The sequence below is a fragment of the Symphalangus syndactylus genome, chromosome 14 (assembly GCF_028878055.3).
Source record: "Symphalangus syndactylus isolate Jambi chromosome 14, NHGRI_mSymSyn1-v2.1_pri, whole genome shotgun sequence".
NCBI lineage: Eukaryota > Metazoa > Chordata > Mammalia > Primates > Hylobatidae > Symphalangus > Symphalangus syndactylus.
In genome coordinates, this window is record NC_072436.2 from 10,417,219 (window position 1) to 10,433,618 (window position 16,400).

The 16,400-nt window shown below is 55.6% G+C and overlaps 1 protein-coding gene across 1 annotated transcript; it reads left to right on the forward strand.

The window, feature by feature from the left end:
- Nucleotides 1–2,865: 2,865 nt before the first annotated feature.
- Nucleotides 2,866–7,836, forward strand: TRIM47 (tripartite motif containing 47). Its single transcript, XM_055242141.2, has 6 exons — nucleotides 2,866–3,782; nucleotides 4,830–4,925; nucleotides 5,206–5,436; nucleotides 5,600–5,792; nucleotides 6,513–6,587; nucleotides 6,877–7,836. Exons 1-6 carry the CDS (start codon nucleotides 3,108–3,110, stop codon nucleotides 7,515–7,517), a joined length of 1,911 nt encoding a protein of 636 aa, XP_055098116.1. The 5' UTR covers nucleotides 2,866–3,107; the 3' UTR covers nucleotides 7,518–7,836.
- The last annotated feature ends 8,564 nt before the right edge of the window (nucleotides 7,837–16,400 follow it).

Consider the following 16,400-nt stretch of genomic DNA (forward strand, 5'->3'; position numbering starts at 1 on the left):
AATTGATGTGTTGAGATCCTGACCCCTAAGGTGATGGTCCTAGGAGGCGGGGTCTTCAGGCGGGCGGAGCCTCATTCATGGGATCAGTGCCCTTGTCCAAGGGGCCCCAAAGGCTCTCTGGCTGTCTCTTGGCCATGTGAGGACACAGTGGGAAGGCAGCCATCTACAACCCAGGAAGTGGCTCTCACTGTGCTGTCACCGTGATCGCAGACTTCCAGCCTCCAGAACTGTGAGGAGTGTCTGTTGTGTATAAGCCACCCAGTCTCTGGTGTTCTGGGATAGCTAAGATGGGTCACTGAGTGCCTGGAGAGCCAGCTCCCTCCCCAAGAGGCTGGGTCCCTCCTTCTTTCTTTCTTTTTTCTTTTCTTTTTCTTTTTCTTTTTTTTTTTTTTTTTTTTTTTTGAGATGGAGTCTTGCTGTGTCGCCAAGGCTGGAGAGTGCAGTGGTGCAATCTCTGCCTCCTTGGTTCAAGCGATTCTCCTGCCTCAGCCTCCCGAGTAGCTGGGAATACAAGTGTGTGCACCACCACGCCCAGCTAATTTTTTTGTATTTTTAGTAGAGATGGGGTTTCGCCATGTTGGCCAGGCTGGTCTGGAACTCGTGACCTCAAGTGATCCGCCCACTTCGGCCTCCCAAAGTCCTGGGATTCCAGGCGTGAGCCACCGCGCCTGGCACATTTGTGCTCTTTTGCTTGTGCTTTCTCCTCTTCAGCTCTGAACTCATAAAGTGCCTTCTGAACATTTCTAGCCTGGTCTTAGGGGACCTGAGGGTATTTTCCCACCGCCCCACGCCTACAGAGCTGGGGAAACAGAGGCAGGAATGCAGACCCGGTGGGAGAGGTGGACAAGGGTTTGGGATGGCCGCAGCCATGTGTGCTGAGGTTTAGGGAAGGGCCAGGGTCCTGGAACACAGAGAGGGCCAGGAACACCAGGGACATGCATGACCTCTAGCACATTTGGGCCTGGGCCTCTCTCCAAACTTTCTTTACTTAAGCACTGTTATAGGTTGAATCATGTTCCCTGAAAAGTTATATTCAGATCCTAACCCCCAGGACCTCTGGCTGTGACCTTATTTGGAAATAGAGTATTTGCAGATGTGACCGAGTTAAGACAAGGGCATACTGGAGTAGAGTGTGACCTAATCCAACGACTGGTGTCCTTATAAGAGGAAATTGGCACCGGGCACAGTGGCTCACGCCTATAATCCTAGCACTTTGGGAGGCTGAGGCAGGCAGATTACTTGAGCCCAGCAGTTTGAGTGGGCAACACAGCAAGACTCTCTAAAAAAAAAAAGAGAGAGAGAGGGAGAAGAGGACATTTGAACACAGACACAGAGAAAAGGCAAATGACAACAGAGACTGATATTAGAGCGCATCTTACAGCTACAAGCCAAGGACCGCCAAGAATTGCCAGCCAGTACCAGAAGCTGGGACAGACGCCCAGGACAGAATCTCCCTGAGATCCTGCAGAAGGAAGCCACGCTGCAGCACCTTACTGAAACGCAGCATTTCTTTCTATTCCAAATGGAGAGAATACACCGGAGTGGTATGAGCAGTTACCTGTGACTTTGTCACTAACCAAAATTACAGATATCTCCAGGTGCGGTGGCTCATGTCTGTAATCCCAGCACTTTGGGAGGCCGAGGCGGGTGGATCACCTGAAGTCAGCAGTTCGAGACCAGCTTGGCCAACATGGTGAAACCCCGTCTCTACTAAAAATACAAAAATTAGCCGAATGTGGTGGCGGGTGCCTGTAATCCCAGCTACTCAAGAGTCCGAGGTGGGAGAATCGCTTGAACCCAGGAGGCAGAGGTTGCAGTGAGCTGAGATTGCGCCACTGCACTCCAGCCTGGGCGACAAGAGCGAAACTCCATCTAAAAAAATAAAAATAAAAAATTACTTGGAATTTTCAATGCGAAATGTGTCTATTCTCCCCGGCTTATTAATTTATTATTTATTTATATCGGCATGGACCCATAGATGTTTATTTTACACTTTGGGTTATAATCAGTGCTACTTTACTTATTTTGTTGGTCATTCTGGTGTAGTGTTTTATCTTAATATTATTGACATATAACTCATACAATAAAACACACCACTTTAAGTGCATAATTAGATGAGCTTTAAATACTTCCAGCTGGGGAACCCCCAACCCCACCACAGGTGTCCCCAGTGTCCAGGGACCAGAACTAAATTCCTCAGACAAGGGACTTAGGGAATGACGTCAACTTCCCATTTCAGGTCTAGAAAAGCCCAAGTTCCCTACCGGGGGTAAACAGAGCCGCTAAAGGGGCTGGGCCCTGTGGCTCACGCCTGTAATCCCAGCACTTTGGGAGGCCGATGCGGGTGGATCACCTGAGGTCACAAGTTCAAGACCAGCCTGGGCAACAAGGTGAAACTCCGTCTCTACAAAAAAATACAAAAATTTGCCGGGTGCGGTGGCGAGCGCCTGTAATTCCAGCTACTTGGGAGGCTGAGGCAGGAGAATCACTTAAATCCGGGAGGCGGAGGTTGCAGAGAGCCGAGACCGCGCCGCTGCACTCCAGCCTGGGCGACAAGAGTGGAACTCTGTCTCAAAAAAAAAAAAAAATAGAGTCGCCAAGGGGCAAAAACATATGTACATCAGCAGTTATTTTTCTCTGCAGTCAGCAGCTCAGGAACTTTGCTAAGGGTGCCAGGGAGGGGTCGACCGCAAAGGTGCAGGCGTGACACAGCTAGACCCGCCCAGCCCCTGCGGAGCCCCGGCCTGGCCCAAAATGACCACAGGGATGGAGGCTAAGCCCTTCCCATTCCTTCCGCTGTACCTCTCGCGTTCTCCGCCCGCGCTCACTCAGTTTCACACCCTTTCAGCAGCGCCCTTCCTTAGGACCAGGCGGACTCCCCTGGGGGTCGCGCGGGCTCAGAGACCTCCCCGCGTCGTCTGGGCGGGTACTGGGAGTCCGCAGGCCGGCGGCCGGCAGGCGGGCGGCGCTGCGGGGCGGGCCGAGCTGGGGGCGGGAGGGGGCCGGAGCCCTGGCCTAGGTCCCAGGGGGCGGTGCCGCGGCGCGAACGGCCGGGGTCCCTCCCAGGCCGGAGCAGAATCGGCGGCGCCCTGGGCGGCCGCGGAGTCATGGACTGCAGTGGACCCTTCAGCTGCCCCATCTGCCTAGAGCCGCTCCGGGAGCCGGTGACGCTGCCCTGCGGCCACAACTTCTGTCTCGCCTGCCTGGGCGCACTCTGGCCGCATCGTGGCGCGAGTGGCGCGGGCGGACCCGGAGGCGCGGCCCGCTGCCCGCTGTGCCAGGAGCCCTTCCCCGACGGCCTTCAGCTCCGCAAGAACCACACGCTGTCCGAGCTGCTGCAGCTCCGCCAGGGCTCGGGCCCCGGGCCCGGCCCCGGCCCGGCCCCTGCCCCGGCGCCGGAGCCCTCGGCACCCAGTGCGCCGCCCAGCGCCCCGGAGCCGTCGGCCCCCTGCGCTCCCGAGTCGTGGCCCGCGGGCGAAGAGCCAGTGCGCTGCGACGCGTGCCCCGAGGGCGCGGCCCTGCCTGCCGCGCTGTCCTGCCTCTCCTGCCTCGCCTCCTTTTGCCCCGCTCACCTGGGCCCGCACGAGCGCAGCCCCGCGCTCCGCGGACACCGCCTGGTGCCGCCGCTGCGCCGGCTAGAGGAGAGCCTGTGCCCGCGCCACCTGCGGCCGCTCGAGCGCTACTGCCGCGCGGAGCGCGTGTGTCTGTGCGAGGCCTGCGCCGCCCAGGAGCACCGCGGCCACGAGCTGGTGCCGCTGGAGCAGGAGCGCGCGCTTCAGGAGGTGGGCTCCGGGGGCACACTAGGGTGAGCCGGGGCTGGTGACCGACCGCGCGCGAGCGGGCCGAGGACCTTGGACCCCCCAACCTTCCCGGGTTGGGTCTTAATTTCCTCCTCTAACCTGAGGATCTTTGAGGTCCCTTCCAGCCTTGACAAGGTCATCTGCTGGCGGTGATGGAGATGGGAAGGGAGGAAGGAGGGACGTGAGAACAGGACAAGGACGCGAAGAGCGGGCAGGGGACCTGAAGCCGGGCCGGGGTCTATGGGGGTGTAGGCGGCAGGGAGTCGGGTTAGGCCCGCGGGGTTGCTGCTCCCGCCCGGAAGCTCACGCCGGTCTCAGCTCAGATTTGCCCTGGGCTGAGGCAGCGGCTTTCGATGGGTGTGGCAGGCGGCAGGAGGGCGGCAGAGGGCGACCGGGCACACAGATTCTCTGTCCAGCTGTTGCGGGGGCCAGTGGTGGGAGCATGTGCGCCGCGGCCTCTACCTCCCGCCCCCAGTTTCCTTTGGCCTCCAGCCCGGTCTTGGCGCCTCTGGCCAAGGGATTTTCCGTCTCTCCTGCCTGGAGCAGTGACTCATAAGACCTAGGGGATTTGCCCGGAATTCCCTTTTTTTCAGGCCTGGACTGTGGATTCAGGCTCTTTGGGAACAGTGATCCCCAGGACAGCTTAATGCCTCCTTGTGCAGTCACCACCCCCGCCGCCCCACTCCCAACCTAACTCGCTTACTCTGTGCCTCTTCCCCGCCGGAGGAAGTTCTCAAATTCATCTGAGCAGCACTGAGACCAGCGGACTGCCCTGTGCTAGGCCTCCTGTCAGAGACTGGGGGCAGACACCCAGTCAGCCTGCGCACCCCCTAAGCGTTCAGGAAAGGCACCAGCCTGGGCTGCAGGCACCTTTGGCATATTGTGGGACATCATGGCCACTCCAGTCCCACCTGATGCACAGACACCACTCCCCGGTCACCCCCTTGTCTCCCCTGGCAAGGCCTGGGACCCGAGCGTAGGGCTGTGGCCTCTGCCAGACCTCACACTCAGGGAGGATGTTGTCCACAGGCTGAGCAGCCCAAAGTCCTGAGCGCCGTGGAGGACCGCATGGATGAGCTGGGTGCTGGCATTGCACAGTCCAGGCGCACGGTGGCCCTCATCAAGGTCAAACACCCCTCCCCAGCCTCCATCCCTGTCCTCCCCTGCGGCGGGCATACTCCTGGCAGTGTATGCTTTCAGCATGGAACAATCCACTCCAAACAAAGCATGCCCATACCCACTGAGCACAAGTGTCCCCTGACCTGGCCCAGATCCAGGACAGGCTCAGGCTGGCCCCTCTGTCCCCTCAAGAGGGCCGGTGGGAAGCCGGGATCAGGGAAGGAGGGGGGCACAGTCCAGGACGGTTCTTTGCCCTCATTGCCCCCTCTACTGTTGTCCTGTGCAGAGTGCAGCCGTGGCGGAGCGAGAGAGGGTGAGCCGGCTGTTTGCAGAGGCTGCGGCCGCCCTGCAGGGCTTCCAGACCCAGGTGCTGGGCTTCATCGAGGAGGGGGAAGCTGCTATGCTAGGCAGCTCCCAGGGTGACCTGCGGCGACAGGAGGAACAGCGCAGCCGCCTGAGCCGAGCCCGCCAGAATCTCAGCCAGGTCCCCGAAGCCGACTCAGTCAGCTTCCTGCAGGTGAAGGCCACTCTGGGGGCCACGGAAGGAACAGAAGCTGGGACAGGTGGGGGTGGAGGGAGGAGGAGGCAGTGGGTGCATGACCTCCTGGCAGAGCTGCCTCCACCCCCAGCAAGGAGGAGCCATGGCCAGCAGCGCTTTAATGGGCATTTGTCTGGCACAGGAGCTGCTGGCACTAAGGCTGGCCCTGGAGGATGGGTGTAGCCCTGGGCCTGGACCCCCGAGGGAGCTCAGCTTCACCAAATCATCCCAAGCTGTCCGTGCAGTGAGAGACATGCTGGCCGTGGCCTGTGTCAACCAGTGGGAGCAGCTGAGGGGGCTGGGTGGCAACGAGGATGGGCCACAGAAGCTGGAAGGTGGGCACCGCCCCCCCCATGACTCACCCTCTCCCAGCCTCTCACATAGGCCCCCAGGCCTGGTGCCCATCCAGAAGTGGAGGAGGAAAATTGTGCCTGGCACAGGGAGGAGCCCAAATCCTGCCAGTGACTAGAGCTGCCACCCTGTGGGGATCAATCAGCCCCTTGGACCTGGGGGAGAGGGGGCTTCTCCTAGCCCACCCTCTAGCTCCGGAGGGCTGTGGCCTGGGAAGCACATGGGGCAAGGGGCAGAACACAGGCATCGGGCATGCGTGTGAGCACAGCGTGCCACGTCTGGGTGGTGCTTGCTCCCTGGTGGCTCTGGACCCTGGGAGGAAGTGAAGGGGGAAGGGATTGTAGTCACAGGTTCAGAAGAGGGCAGTCGCCGGGCGCGGTGGCTCACGCTTGTAATCCCAGCACTTTGGGAGGCCGAGGCGGGCGGATCACGAGGTCAGGAGATCGAGACCACGGTGAAACCCTGTCTCTACTAAAAATACAAAAAATTAGCCGGGCGTGGTGGCGGGCGCCTGTAGTCCCAGCTACTCAGAGAGGCTGAGGCAGGAGAATGGCGTGAACCCGGGAGGCGGAGCTTGCAGTGAGCCGAGATTGCGCCACTGCACTCCAGCCCGGGTGACAGACCGAGACTCCGTCTCAAAAAAAAAAAAAAAAAAAGAAGGGGGCAGTCTGGGGGCGTTCTCACCACTATCTCCTCTTCTACAGCTGATGCTGAGCCCCAGGACCTCGACAACACGAACCTCTTGGAGAGTGAAGCTCCCAGGGACTATTTCCTCAAGTGTAAGTGGACGCCCGTGCCCCCTCCACTCACACTGGGCCCTCCCAGTGCTGCTGGGCTGGTCCCAAACACAGGTCCCAGCAGGGCCCTGGCACACGAGGGTTAGGATTCCTCTCCCCAGTTCGTGGGGAGAGCTAGGGCAGCTCCTGGGGTGGTCCCCGGCGGGGCCGGGTCGTGCCGGTTGGAAAGCAGGGGAGAGGCTGCGTTTTGCGGGGGTGGGTACTTGGGGAGGGGCCGTGCCCTCTGAGCCTGGCCCTGAGCCTTGCCTCTCTCTTCTGTCCGCGGGATCAGTTGCCTACATCGTGGATTTGGACAGTGACACGGCAGACAAGTTCCTGCAGCTGTTTGGAACCAAAGGTGTCAAGAGGGTGCTGTGTCCTATCAACTACCCCGAGTCGCCCACCCGCTTCACCCATTGTGAGCAGGTGCTGGGCGAGGGTGCCCTGGACCGAGGCACCTACTACTGGGAGGTGGAGATTATTGAGGGCTGGGTCAGCGTGGGGGTCATGGACGAAGACTTCTCCCCACAAGAGCCCTACGACCGCGGCCGGCTGGGCCGCAACGCCCACTCCTGCTGCCTGCAGTGGAACGGACGCAGCTTCTCCGTCTGGTTTCATGGGCTGGAGGCTCCCCTGCCCCACCCCTTCTCGCCCACTGTCGGGGTCTGCCTGGAATACGCCGACCGTGCCTTGGCCTTCTATGCCGTGCGGGACGGCAAGATGAGCCTCCTGCGGAGGCTGAAGGCCTCTCGGCCCCGCCGGGGTGGCATCCCGGCCTCCCCCACTGACCCCTTCCAGAGCCGCCTGGACAGTCACTTTGCGGGGCTCTTCACCCACAGGCTCAAGCCTGCCTTCTTCCTGGAGAGTGTGGACGCCCACCTGCAGATCGGGCCCCTCAAGAAGTCCTGCATATCTGTGCTGAAGAGGAGGTGATGCCGGGCACGGGCACTCCTGCTGCGGTCTCTGCTCCAGGAAGCTGCCTCCTCTGGGCCCTCTCCTTCGTCTGGGGAAGGCACCAGCATGAGTCCCACACACCCAGCCTTCTTATTTCTAGAGGCTTCCACCTTTTATACACTCAGCCTTCCCTCTGCCAGGCAGGAGGACCCCCAGACCCTGTTCCCCTGCAGACTTCGCTTCTGGGAGACAGAGCTACAGCTGGGACAGCTCCAAGCTACCCTGACTCCTCCTCTTCCAGGTTTCTAGAACAGTGTCTGGCATGTAGTAGATGCTCAATAAACACTTGTTGAATGAATGACTCCTTTTCCATCCTCTCCATCCAAGGATTCCCAGAACTGCTCTCATTTGTAAGCTGGCTGAGTGGGCAGGCAGGAGAGGGGCCGGAGCCCCTGGTCCCAGGATTCCTGTTGAGAGAGAGCCCTGGCCTAGGAGAAGGGGGCTGGAACACGGTACCTGTCCTTTGGGGCACCCCCACTCCCTTGTTCCCAGCAGGGGCAGCCAGAGGTGGCTTCTCCAGCCCCACTGCCACCCTGGCTGCTTGAGTGTTTGCTTGGGATGGCCTGACTCCCACCAGCTATTTTTATCTTTCATGCCGCAGCCTGGTTCTGGACCTGCCTTTGCTGTTTGTACTGTTTGTGCCCAGCATTAAATGCAGGCATCACCCCTCCAGGAACAGGGCAGGACCCCTGGGTGTGGGCAAGAGAGTTTTGAGACCTGGAGCTTCCTTCACACATAGTCCTCAGCCCACAGAGCCGGCCCAGGGTGTGGCTGGAGCCCAGAACATCTACAATAAGAGAACTTATGTCCTAGCCGGGCACAGTGGCTCATGCCTGTAATCGCAGCACTTTGGGAGGCCAAGGCAGGCAGATCACTTGAGGTCAGGAGTTCGAGACCAGCCTAGGCAACATGGTGAAACCTCGTCTCTACTAAAAATACAAAAATTAGCCAGGCATGGTGGTGGGCGCCTGTAATCCCAGCTACTCAGGGGTCTGAGGCAGGAGAATCACTTGAACCCGGAAGGCAGAGGTTGCAGTGAGCCGAGATCAATCATACCACTGCACTCCAGCCTGGGCGACAGAGCAAGACTCCATCTCAAAAAATAAAAGGACTTATGTCCCCCTCTGGAATCTTCTTGCCCTCCATGCTGGGGACACCTGTGACCTGTGCCCCAGGAGAGCCTCTGCCTCTCTTCTGGGAGGGCCCAGTGCCCTCTGCTGCCCTAGAACCCAAGCCAGGCCTGGGGTACCCTGAGGCTACAGGCCAGTGTATTTCCAGGCCCAGGCCAGCTCACTCCTCCCTGTGTTCTGTGTGACCCAGGTGCACCCCAGAGAGGGGCTGTGGCCGAGCGCAAGGGCAGACAGAGAGGCCTCTCAGACAGACGCCCAGCTCAAGGTCAGGCGGGATAATGGGTGAGTTATGCAGCCAGACAGCAAGGCCATACAAGTCCGGCCCCAGCAGCCTCAGCAGCTAAAAATAGCCCCTCCCATAGAGCCTGCCTGGGCCCCAGCAGCCAGGATGTTGTTTTTCCGGGCGGGGCCTCCTTGCCCCTGGTGCTTTGTGTTTTCAACACCGTTCCCTTGGCAGCCATGGGTCCCCAGCTCACCCGGCAGTGAAGGGGCTGGTGGAGAAGGCTGCCCTGCTGTCCCCTTGGATGCTCCTTGTACCTCCTACTACAAGCCTCCTACCTTGCACAGGACCCCTCCCACCCCTCAGGCCACCTGGTGTCTCATCTCGTCCCCCAACTTGGCACTCCCTACCCCACAGGCGCCCCTTGCCGGGGAACCTTCTGGTCTCTGACCCTGCAGGAAGCGTTGGCATGTCCTGGAATGTGGACTAGACAGGCCTGGTGCTTTCCTGGTGGAATTCAGGCATGACTAGTCCTGCCTGTGGCCACAGACACAGCCACTCAGCAAGCCTGCCATCTGCAGAGTGGCCTCCAGCCCCAGAGTCTTGCGTGGAAGTTTGGGAAACAAACATCTCTTTAAAAAAATGTTGAGGCTGGGCACGGTGGCTCACACCTGTAATCCCAGCACTTTGGGAGGCTGAGGTGGGGAGGATCACTTGAGCCCAGGAGTTTGAGATCAGTATGGCCAACATGGTGAGACCCCATCTCTACAAAAAACAAAAATAAAAAAAAAAAAAATTGGGGCCGGGCACAGTGGCTCACGCCTGTAATCCCAGCACTTTGGGAGGCCGAGGCAGGCGGATCACGAGGTCAGGAGATCGAGACAATGCTGGCTAACACGGTGAAACCCTGCCTCTACTAAAAATACAAAAAATAAGCCAGGCACGGTGGGGGGCACCTGTAGTCCCAGCTACTCTGGAGGCTGAGGCAGGAGAATGGCGTGAACCCGGGAGGCAGAGCCTGCAGTGAGCCGAGATCGCGCCACTGCACTCCAGCCTGGGCGATAGAGTGAAACTCCGTCTCAAAAAAAAAAAAAAATTGGCCAGGCGTGATAGCTCACGTCTGTAATCTCAGCACTTTGGGAGGCTGAGACGGGTGGATCACGAGGTCAGGAGTTCAAGACCAGCCTGGCCAACATGGTGAAACCATATCTCTACTAAAAATACAAAAAAAAATAGCCAGGTGTGGTGGCAGGCGCCTGTAATCCCAGCTACTTGGGAGGCTGAGGCAGAGAATCACTCGAACTCAGCGGGCGGAGCTTGCAGTGAGTCGAGATCGCGCCACTGCACTCCAGCTTGGGCGACAGAGCGAGACTCCATCTCAAAAAACAAAAAAACAAAAACAAAAACGAAAAGCCATCATGGCGGTGCACGCCTGCGGTCTCAGCTACTTGGGAGGCTGAGATGGGAGGGTCCCTTCTCAGGGAGGCGGAGGTTGCTCCCTCAGTGAGCCATGTTCATGCCACTATACTCTAGCCTGGGTGACAGGGTAAGACCCTGTCTCAAAAATAAATACATAAAATAAAATAAATTTTAAAATGTAGAGACGGGGTTCTGTACCCTGCCTGAAACAAGCATTTTAATCCCAAATCCCTGTATTTCAGCTTTGCAGCTCAGAGCCAGGGATTGGCTGGCCCCTGGGTGCACAGTTAGCAAGGGGCTGGCTCTTCAGATCCCAAGTTTCAGACTCTGAAGACTGGAGTGTTAGCTACAATCTCGCATTTCCTTTGTCACCCTGGAGTGTGAGAGTGTGTGTGTGTGTGTGTGTGTGTGTGTATGTGTGGTCTGTATGCCTATGTGTTTTGTGTGTATGCGTATATGTGCGTATATCCGTATACATGTGTGTATGTCTGTGTGTGTGTGTGTGTGCTGTGTGTGAGTGTCTGCCTGGGTGAACACCTGTGTGTGAATGCATGTTGCTTCAGCCCAGTGGCTTTTCCAACAATGCTCTGAGAAGACCTAGAGGAGATGCACTGAGCGGGGTGGGCTGGGGAAAGGCTGGGGGAGGTCCCTCAGCACCCCTGCCAACACCTTAATCAGAGAAGCATTTGCCTATTTGATTCAAGACTCCTTTAAAAAAAGAAACTGTGAAAAAGAAAAAAATGAGAAAACCACTGATCTAGCCTCAACCTTCCCCTCCCACTACCATTTACAGAGGAAGAAACTGAAGCACAGGGGTACTGGGGGGCTGCCCACTGTTACCCAGTCCAGAACACTCTTTCCATACCACCCAGCCTAGGTGTGTCTTGTGCTTAGAAATGCCTAAACAGGCCAGGCGTGGTAGCTCATGCCTGTTATCCCAGCACTTTGGGAGGCTGAGGCGGGCAGATCACTTGAGATCAGGAGTTCGAGACCAGCCCCGTCTCTACTAAAAAATACAAAAATTAGCTAGGAGTGCTGGTATGTGCCTGCAGTCCCAGCTACTCAGGAGGCTGAGGCAAGAGAATCACTTGAATCTGGGAGGCGGAGGTTGCAGTGAGCGGAGGTTGCAGTGAGCCGAGATCACACCCCTGCACTCCAGCCTGGGCGACAGAGCAAGACTCTGTCTCCAAAAAAAAAGAAATGTCTAAACACACACACACACCTCACACTCACACTCACACACACACAGGCCTGCTTCCCAGCGCTGCCGCCTGTGTATGCGCTGCCCTCGGCTGGGTCCCAGTTCCCACGGTCACCAGAGCCTTGGCACGGCTGCCCGAGGGTCTGTGGTCTCAGAAGCTCCCGCCAGAGCCCCCGCCAGGCCCAGACAATGGTGCAGGGTGAGGGGTTTCCGAGGCTTTGGCGCTGGTTGCTGGGCCTGGCTGCTCTGGGAGCCAACCTCCACTCCCACTTTGTTTCTGTGGGAAAATGATCTGGGGTTCCAACCAACGGCCTGAGGAAGGGGCTTGGGCTGCTCCCATGACCTCCCCACACCCCAGGAGGAAACAGACCCCCAGTCTTCTTTCCTCCCTTCTCCTCATCCTTGTCCTCTCCTTCCCGAGGCCCGAGGAACACTCACAGAAGTGCCTCCCTTCACCCCCTCTCCTCCCAGGCAGAGCGGGTGCGGCCGGACTGTGGCTCCCCGAGGCCTGGCCAGGAGGCTGGGGCCCAACTGGGCGTGGCTGAGGTTGGCAGCTGCTGCATCTCTCCCGTGAGGAAAGTACTCTAGTACTTCTTTATCTCGGGGGATGCGTTCCCAGACCCCCCGTGCTGCCTGACGCTGCAGACGGTACAGAATCCTATACGCACTATGGTTTTTCTATCTGGTAACCAAGATGGCTAAAAGTAAACAATGGGCGGGCAGTCCCTACAGTGTGGATTCCCCAGACAAAGGGATGATTCTTGTCCCAGGCAGGCTGGATGAAGTGGGATGGTGTGAGATTTCATCATACTACTCAGAACGGCATGCAATCTAAAACTTATGAGTTGTTTACTTCTGGAATCTTCCATTTAACATTTTTGGACTGTAGTAGACTGTGGGTAAGCAAAACCATGGATAACGGGACTACTGGAGCACTGAGCAGGGTCTGTGTCCCGTTCAACCCCAAACACCCCACGTCCGTTTGATGCCGACATTCAAAACCTGGAAGGTGGCCAGGTGTGGTGGCTCATGCCTATAATGCCAGCACTTTGGGAGGCCGAGGAGGGCAGATCACGAAGTCAGAAGTTCAAGACCAGCCTTAACAACATAGTGAAACCCCATCTCTACTAAAATACAAAAATTAGCTGGGCATGGTGGTGCACGCCTGTAATCCCAGCTACTCAGAAGGCTGAGGGAGGAGAATCGCTTGAACCCGGGAGGCAGAGGTTGCAGTGAGCTGAGATCGCACCACTGTACTCCAGCCTGGGCAACAGAGCGAGACTCCATCTCAAACAAACAAAATCTAGAAGGCAAGGTCATTCCCCGTCCACACAGTCGGATCTGGGAGATGCATAAGAAATGCAGGAAGCCCTGGTGGTCCTTGTGGGCTTCGCTTGGGATGCAGAGCCTCTGTGTTCTCCCCACGTGCTCCTGACACCCTCAGGGGTATATGGAACCAAATAGAGATGGGGTCTTGCTATGTTGGCCCGGCTGGTCTCCAACTTCTGGGCCCAAGCAATCTTCCCACTTCATCTTCCCAAAGTGCTGGGATTATAGGCATGAGCCACAACGCCCACACCTGGCCTGTACTTTATCTTTAAATGACATTCAAATTTTGAAGTTTACTCAATAGCTGAGATTACAGGCGTGCACGACAACGCCCAGCTAATTTTTGTATTTTTAGCCCAATGTTGCTTTAATATATAAGCCTGGCCCAATATTGCTTTAATATAAAAAACAGGCCAGGCATGGTGGCTCATGCCTGTAATCCTAGCATTTTGGGAGGCCGAGGCGGGCGGATCACCTGAGGTCAGGAGTTTGAGACCAGTATGACCAACATGGTGAAACCGTGTCTCTACTAAAAATACAAAAATTAGCCAGGCATGGTGGCTAATCCCAGCTACTTGGGAGGCTGCGGCAGGAGGATGGCTTGAACCCAGGAGGCAGAGGTTGCAGTGAGCTGAGATGGCACCACTGCACTCCAGCCTGGGTGATAAGAAGGAAACTCCGACTGAAATAAAATAAAATAAATAAAAAACAGCTGGGCTTGGGGGCTCGCACCTATAATCCCAGAACTTTGGAAGGCTGAGGTGGGAGGATCACTTGAGCCCAGGAGTTGGAGACCAGCCTGGGCAACATAGCAAGATCCTGTCTCTACCAAAAAAAAAGAAATCGAAAAAAACAAACAAATAAAAAACTAGCCAGGAGTGGTGGCGGGAGCCTGTAGTCCCAGCCACTCAGGAGCCTGAGGTGGGAGTACTGGTTGTTTGAGCCCCAGAGTTCAAGGTTGCAGTGAGCTGTGATCACACTATCACACTTTAGCCTGGGTGACAGAGATCCTTGGGGCATCCCAAGGATCTGTTTTTCAGGGGCTAAGATTAGCCCACACCTAAGTTTTCCAGGGCACTACATCTTGTTCTACCCATCCTGATAGGAAACTTTCACTCACTCATTCAACGATAATGTTATCAGGGCTGGGCACAGTGGCTTACGCCTGTAATCCCAACATCTTGAGAGGCTGAGGCAAGAGGATCACTTGAGGTGAGAAGTTCCAGACCAGCCTGGGCAACACAGTGAGCCCCCATGCCTAAAATAAAAATAAAAAATTAGGCTAGGTGAGGTGGCTCATACCTGTAATCCCAGCACCTTGAAAAGCCAAGGCAAGGGGGTCGCTCGAGTTCAGGAGTTCAAGGCTACCCTGGGCAACATAGCAAGACCTTTTCTCTTGGCCGGGCGCGGTGGCTCACGCTTGTAATCCCAGCACTTTGGGAGGCCGAGGCGGGCGGATCATGAGGTCAGGAGATCGAGACCACGGTGAAACCCCGTCTCTACTAAAAATACAAAAAAAAATTAGCCGGGCGTGGTGGCGGGCGCCTGTAGTCCCAGCTACTCGGAGAAGCTGAGACAGGAGAATGGCGTGAACCCGGGAGGCGGAGCTTGCAGTGAGCCGAGATCGCGCCACTGCACTCCAGCCTGGGTGACAGAGCGAGACTCCGTCTCAAAAAAAAAAAAAAAAAAAAAAAAAAAAAAGACCTTTTCTCTGTAAAAATAAAAACAAATTAGCCGGGGTGGTGGTGCGTGCCTGCAGGCCCAGCTGTTCAGGAGGCTGAGGTGGGAGGATCACTTGAGCCCAGGAGTTCAAGACTACAGTGAGCTACCATTGCACCACTGAACTCCAGCCTGGGTGACAGAGTGAGTCCTTGTCTCCAAAACAAAACAAAACTATATATTATGTGTAATATATATTTGATAGCTAATATATTTAATATATGATATATTTATTATTTAATATATAATATAAAATATATATTATGTAGTGTCTATATAGATAGAGATGCCAACTCAAATATATATTATATATTATATTATACATATATAATTATTATATATTATATATTTGATAAATATAATATATATTATATATTTGAGTTGGAGTCTCACTCTGTCTCCTAAGCTGGAGTGCAGTGGCACAATCTCAGCTCACTGCCACCTCTGCCTCCTGGGTTCAAGTGATTCTCCTACCTCAACCTCCCAAGTAGTTGGGATTACAGGTGTGCACCACCACACTGAGCTAATTTTTGTATTTTTAGTAGAGATGGGGTTTCTCCATGTTGTCCAGGTTGGTCTTGAACTCCTGACCTCGGGTGATCCACCCACCTCAGCTTCCCAAAGTACTGGGATTACAGGCATGAGCCACCACACCTGGCCAACAATACAATATTTAATCGCTGTAGGGCACAGTGCTCAGTGCTAGGGATACAGCAGTGGGCGTCACAGAGATGCCCCTGTCCTCACAGGCACTACACAAATGGCTGCCGGATAGGTGTCACTGTACTAAGAAAAGCACAGCAACCCCACTTCTGGATACGTATCCAAAATAACTGAAAGCAGGCCGTGTGCAGTGGCTCAACACCTGTAATCCCAGCACTTTGGGAGGCCGAGGCAGGTGGATCACTTGAGGCCAGGAGTTCGAGACCAGCCTGGCCAACATGGTGAAACCCCCATCTCTACTAAAAATACAAAATTAGCTGGGTGTGGTGGCAGGTGCCTGTAATCCCAGCTACTCTGGAGGCTGAGGCAGGAGAATCCCTTGAACCCGGGAGGTGGAGGCTGCAGTGAGCCAAGATCACACCATTCCACTCCAGCCTGGGACAATCCAAGTGTCCACAGACACATGAATAAATAAGCAAAAAAAAAAAATCTATATATACACACACATAATGGACTATTATTCATCCCTAAACAATCAAGAAGTTCTGACATATGCTACAATTTGGATAAACGTTGAAGACATTATGCCAAGTAAAATAAGCCAATCACAGAAAGACAAATACTTTATGATTCCATTTATATGAGGTCCCTAGAATATGATGGAGGTTGCCAGGGGCTGGTCGACAGGGAATGAGGAGTTGGCGTTTAATGGGGACAGTTTCAGTGTGGAATGATGACAAAGTTCTGGAGATGGATGGTGCTGATGGCTGCACAACAACGTATTCACTTAAAGCCCTTGAAGTGTACATTTAAAAATGGTTAAAATTGGCTGGGCGTGGTGGCTCACACCTGTAAATCCAGCACTCTGGGAGGCCGAGGTGGGTGGATCACGAGGTTAGGAGATCAAAGCCAGGTGAAACCCCGTCTCTACTAAAAATGCAAAAATTACAAAAATTAGCTGGGTGTGGCGGCACTCATTTGTAATCCCAGCCACTCGAGAGGCTGAGGCAGGAGGATCACTTGAACCCGGGAGGGGGAGGTTGCAGTGAGCCGAGATTGCACCACTGCACTCCAGCCTGGTGACAGAACAAGACTCCGTCTCAAAAAAAAAAAAGGTTAAAATGGTGAATTTTATGTTATGTATATTTTACCACACGCCCTGCCCCCTGCCACCAAAAAAA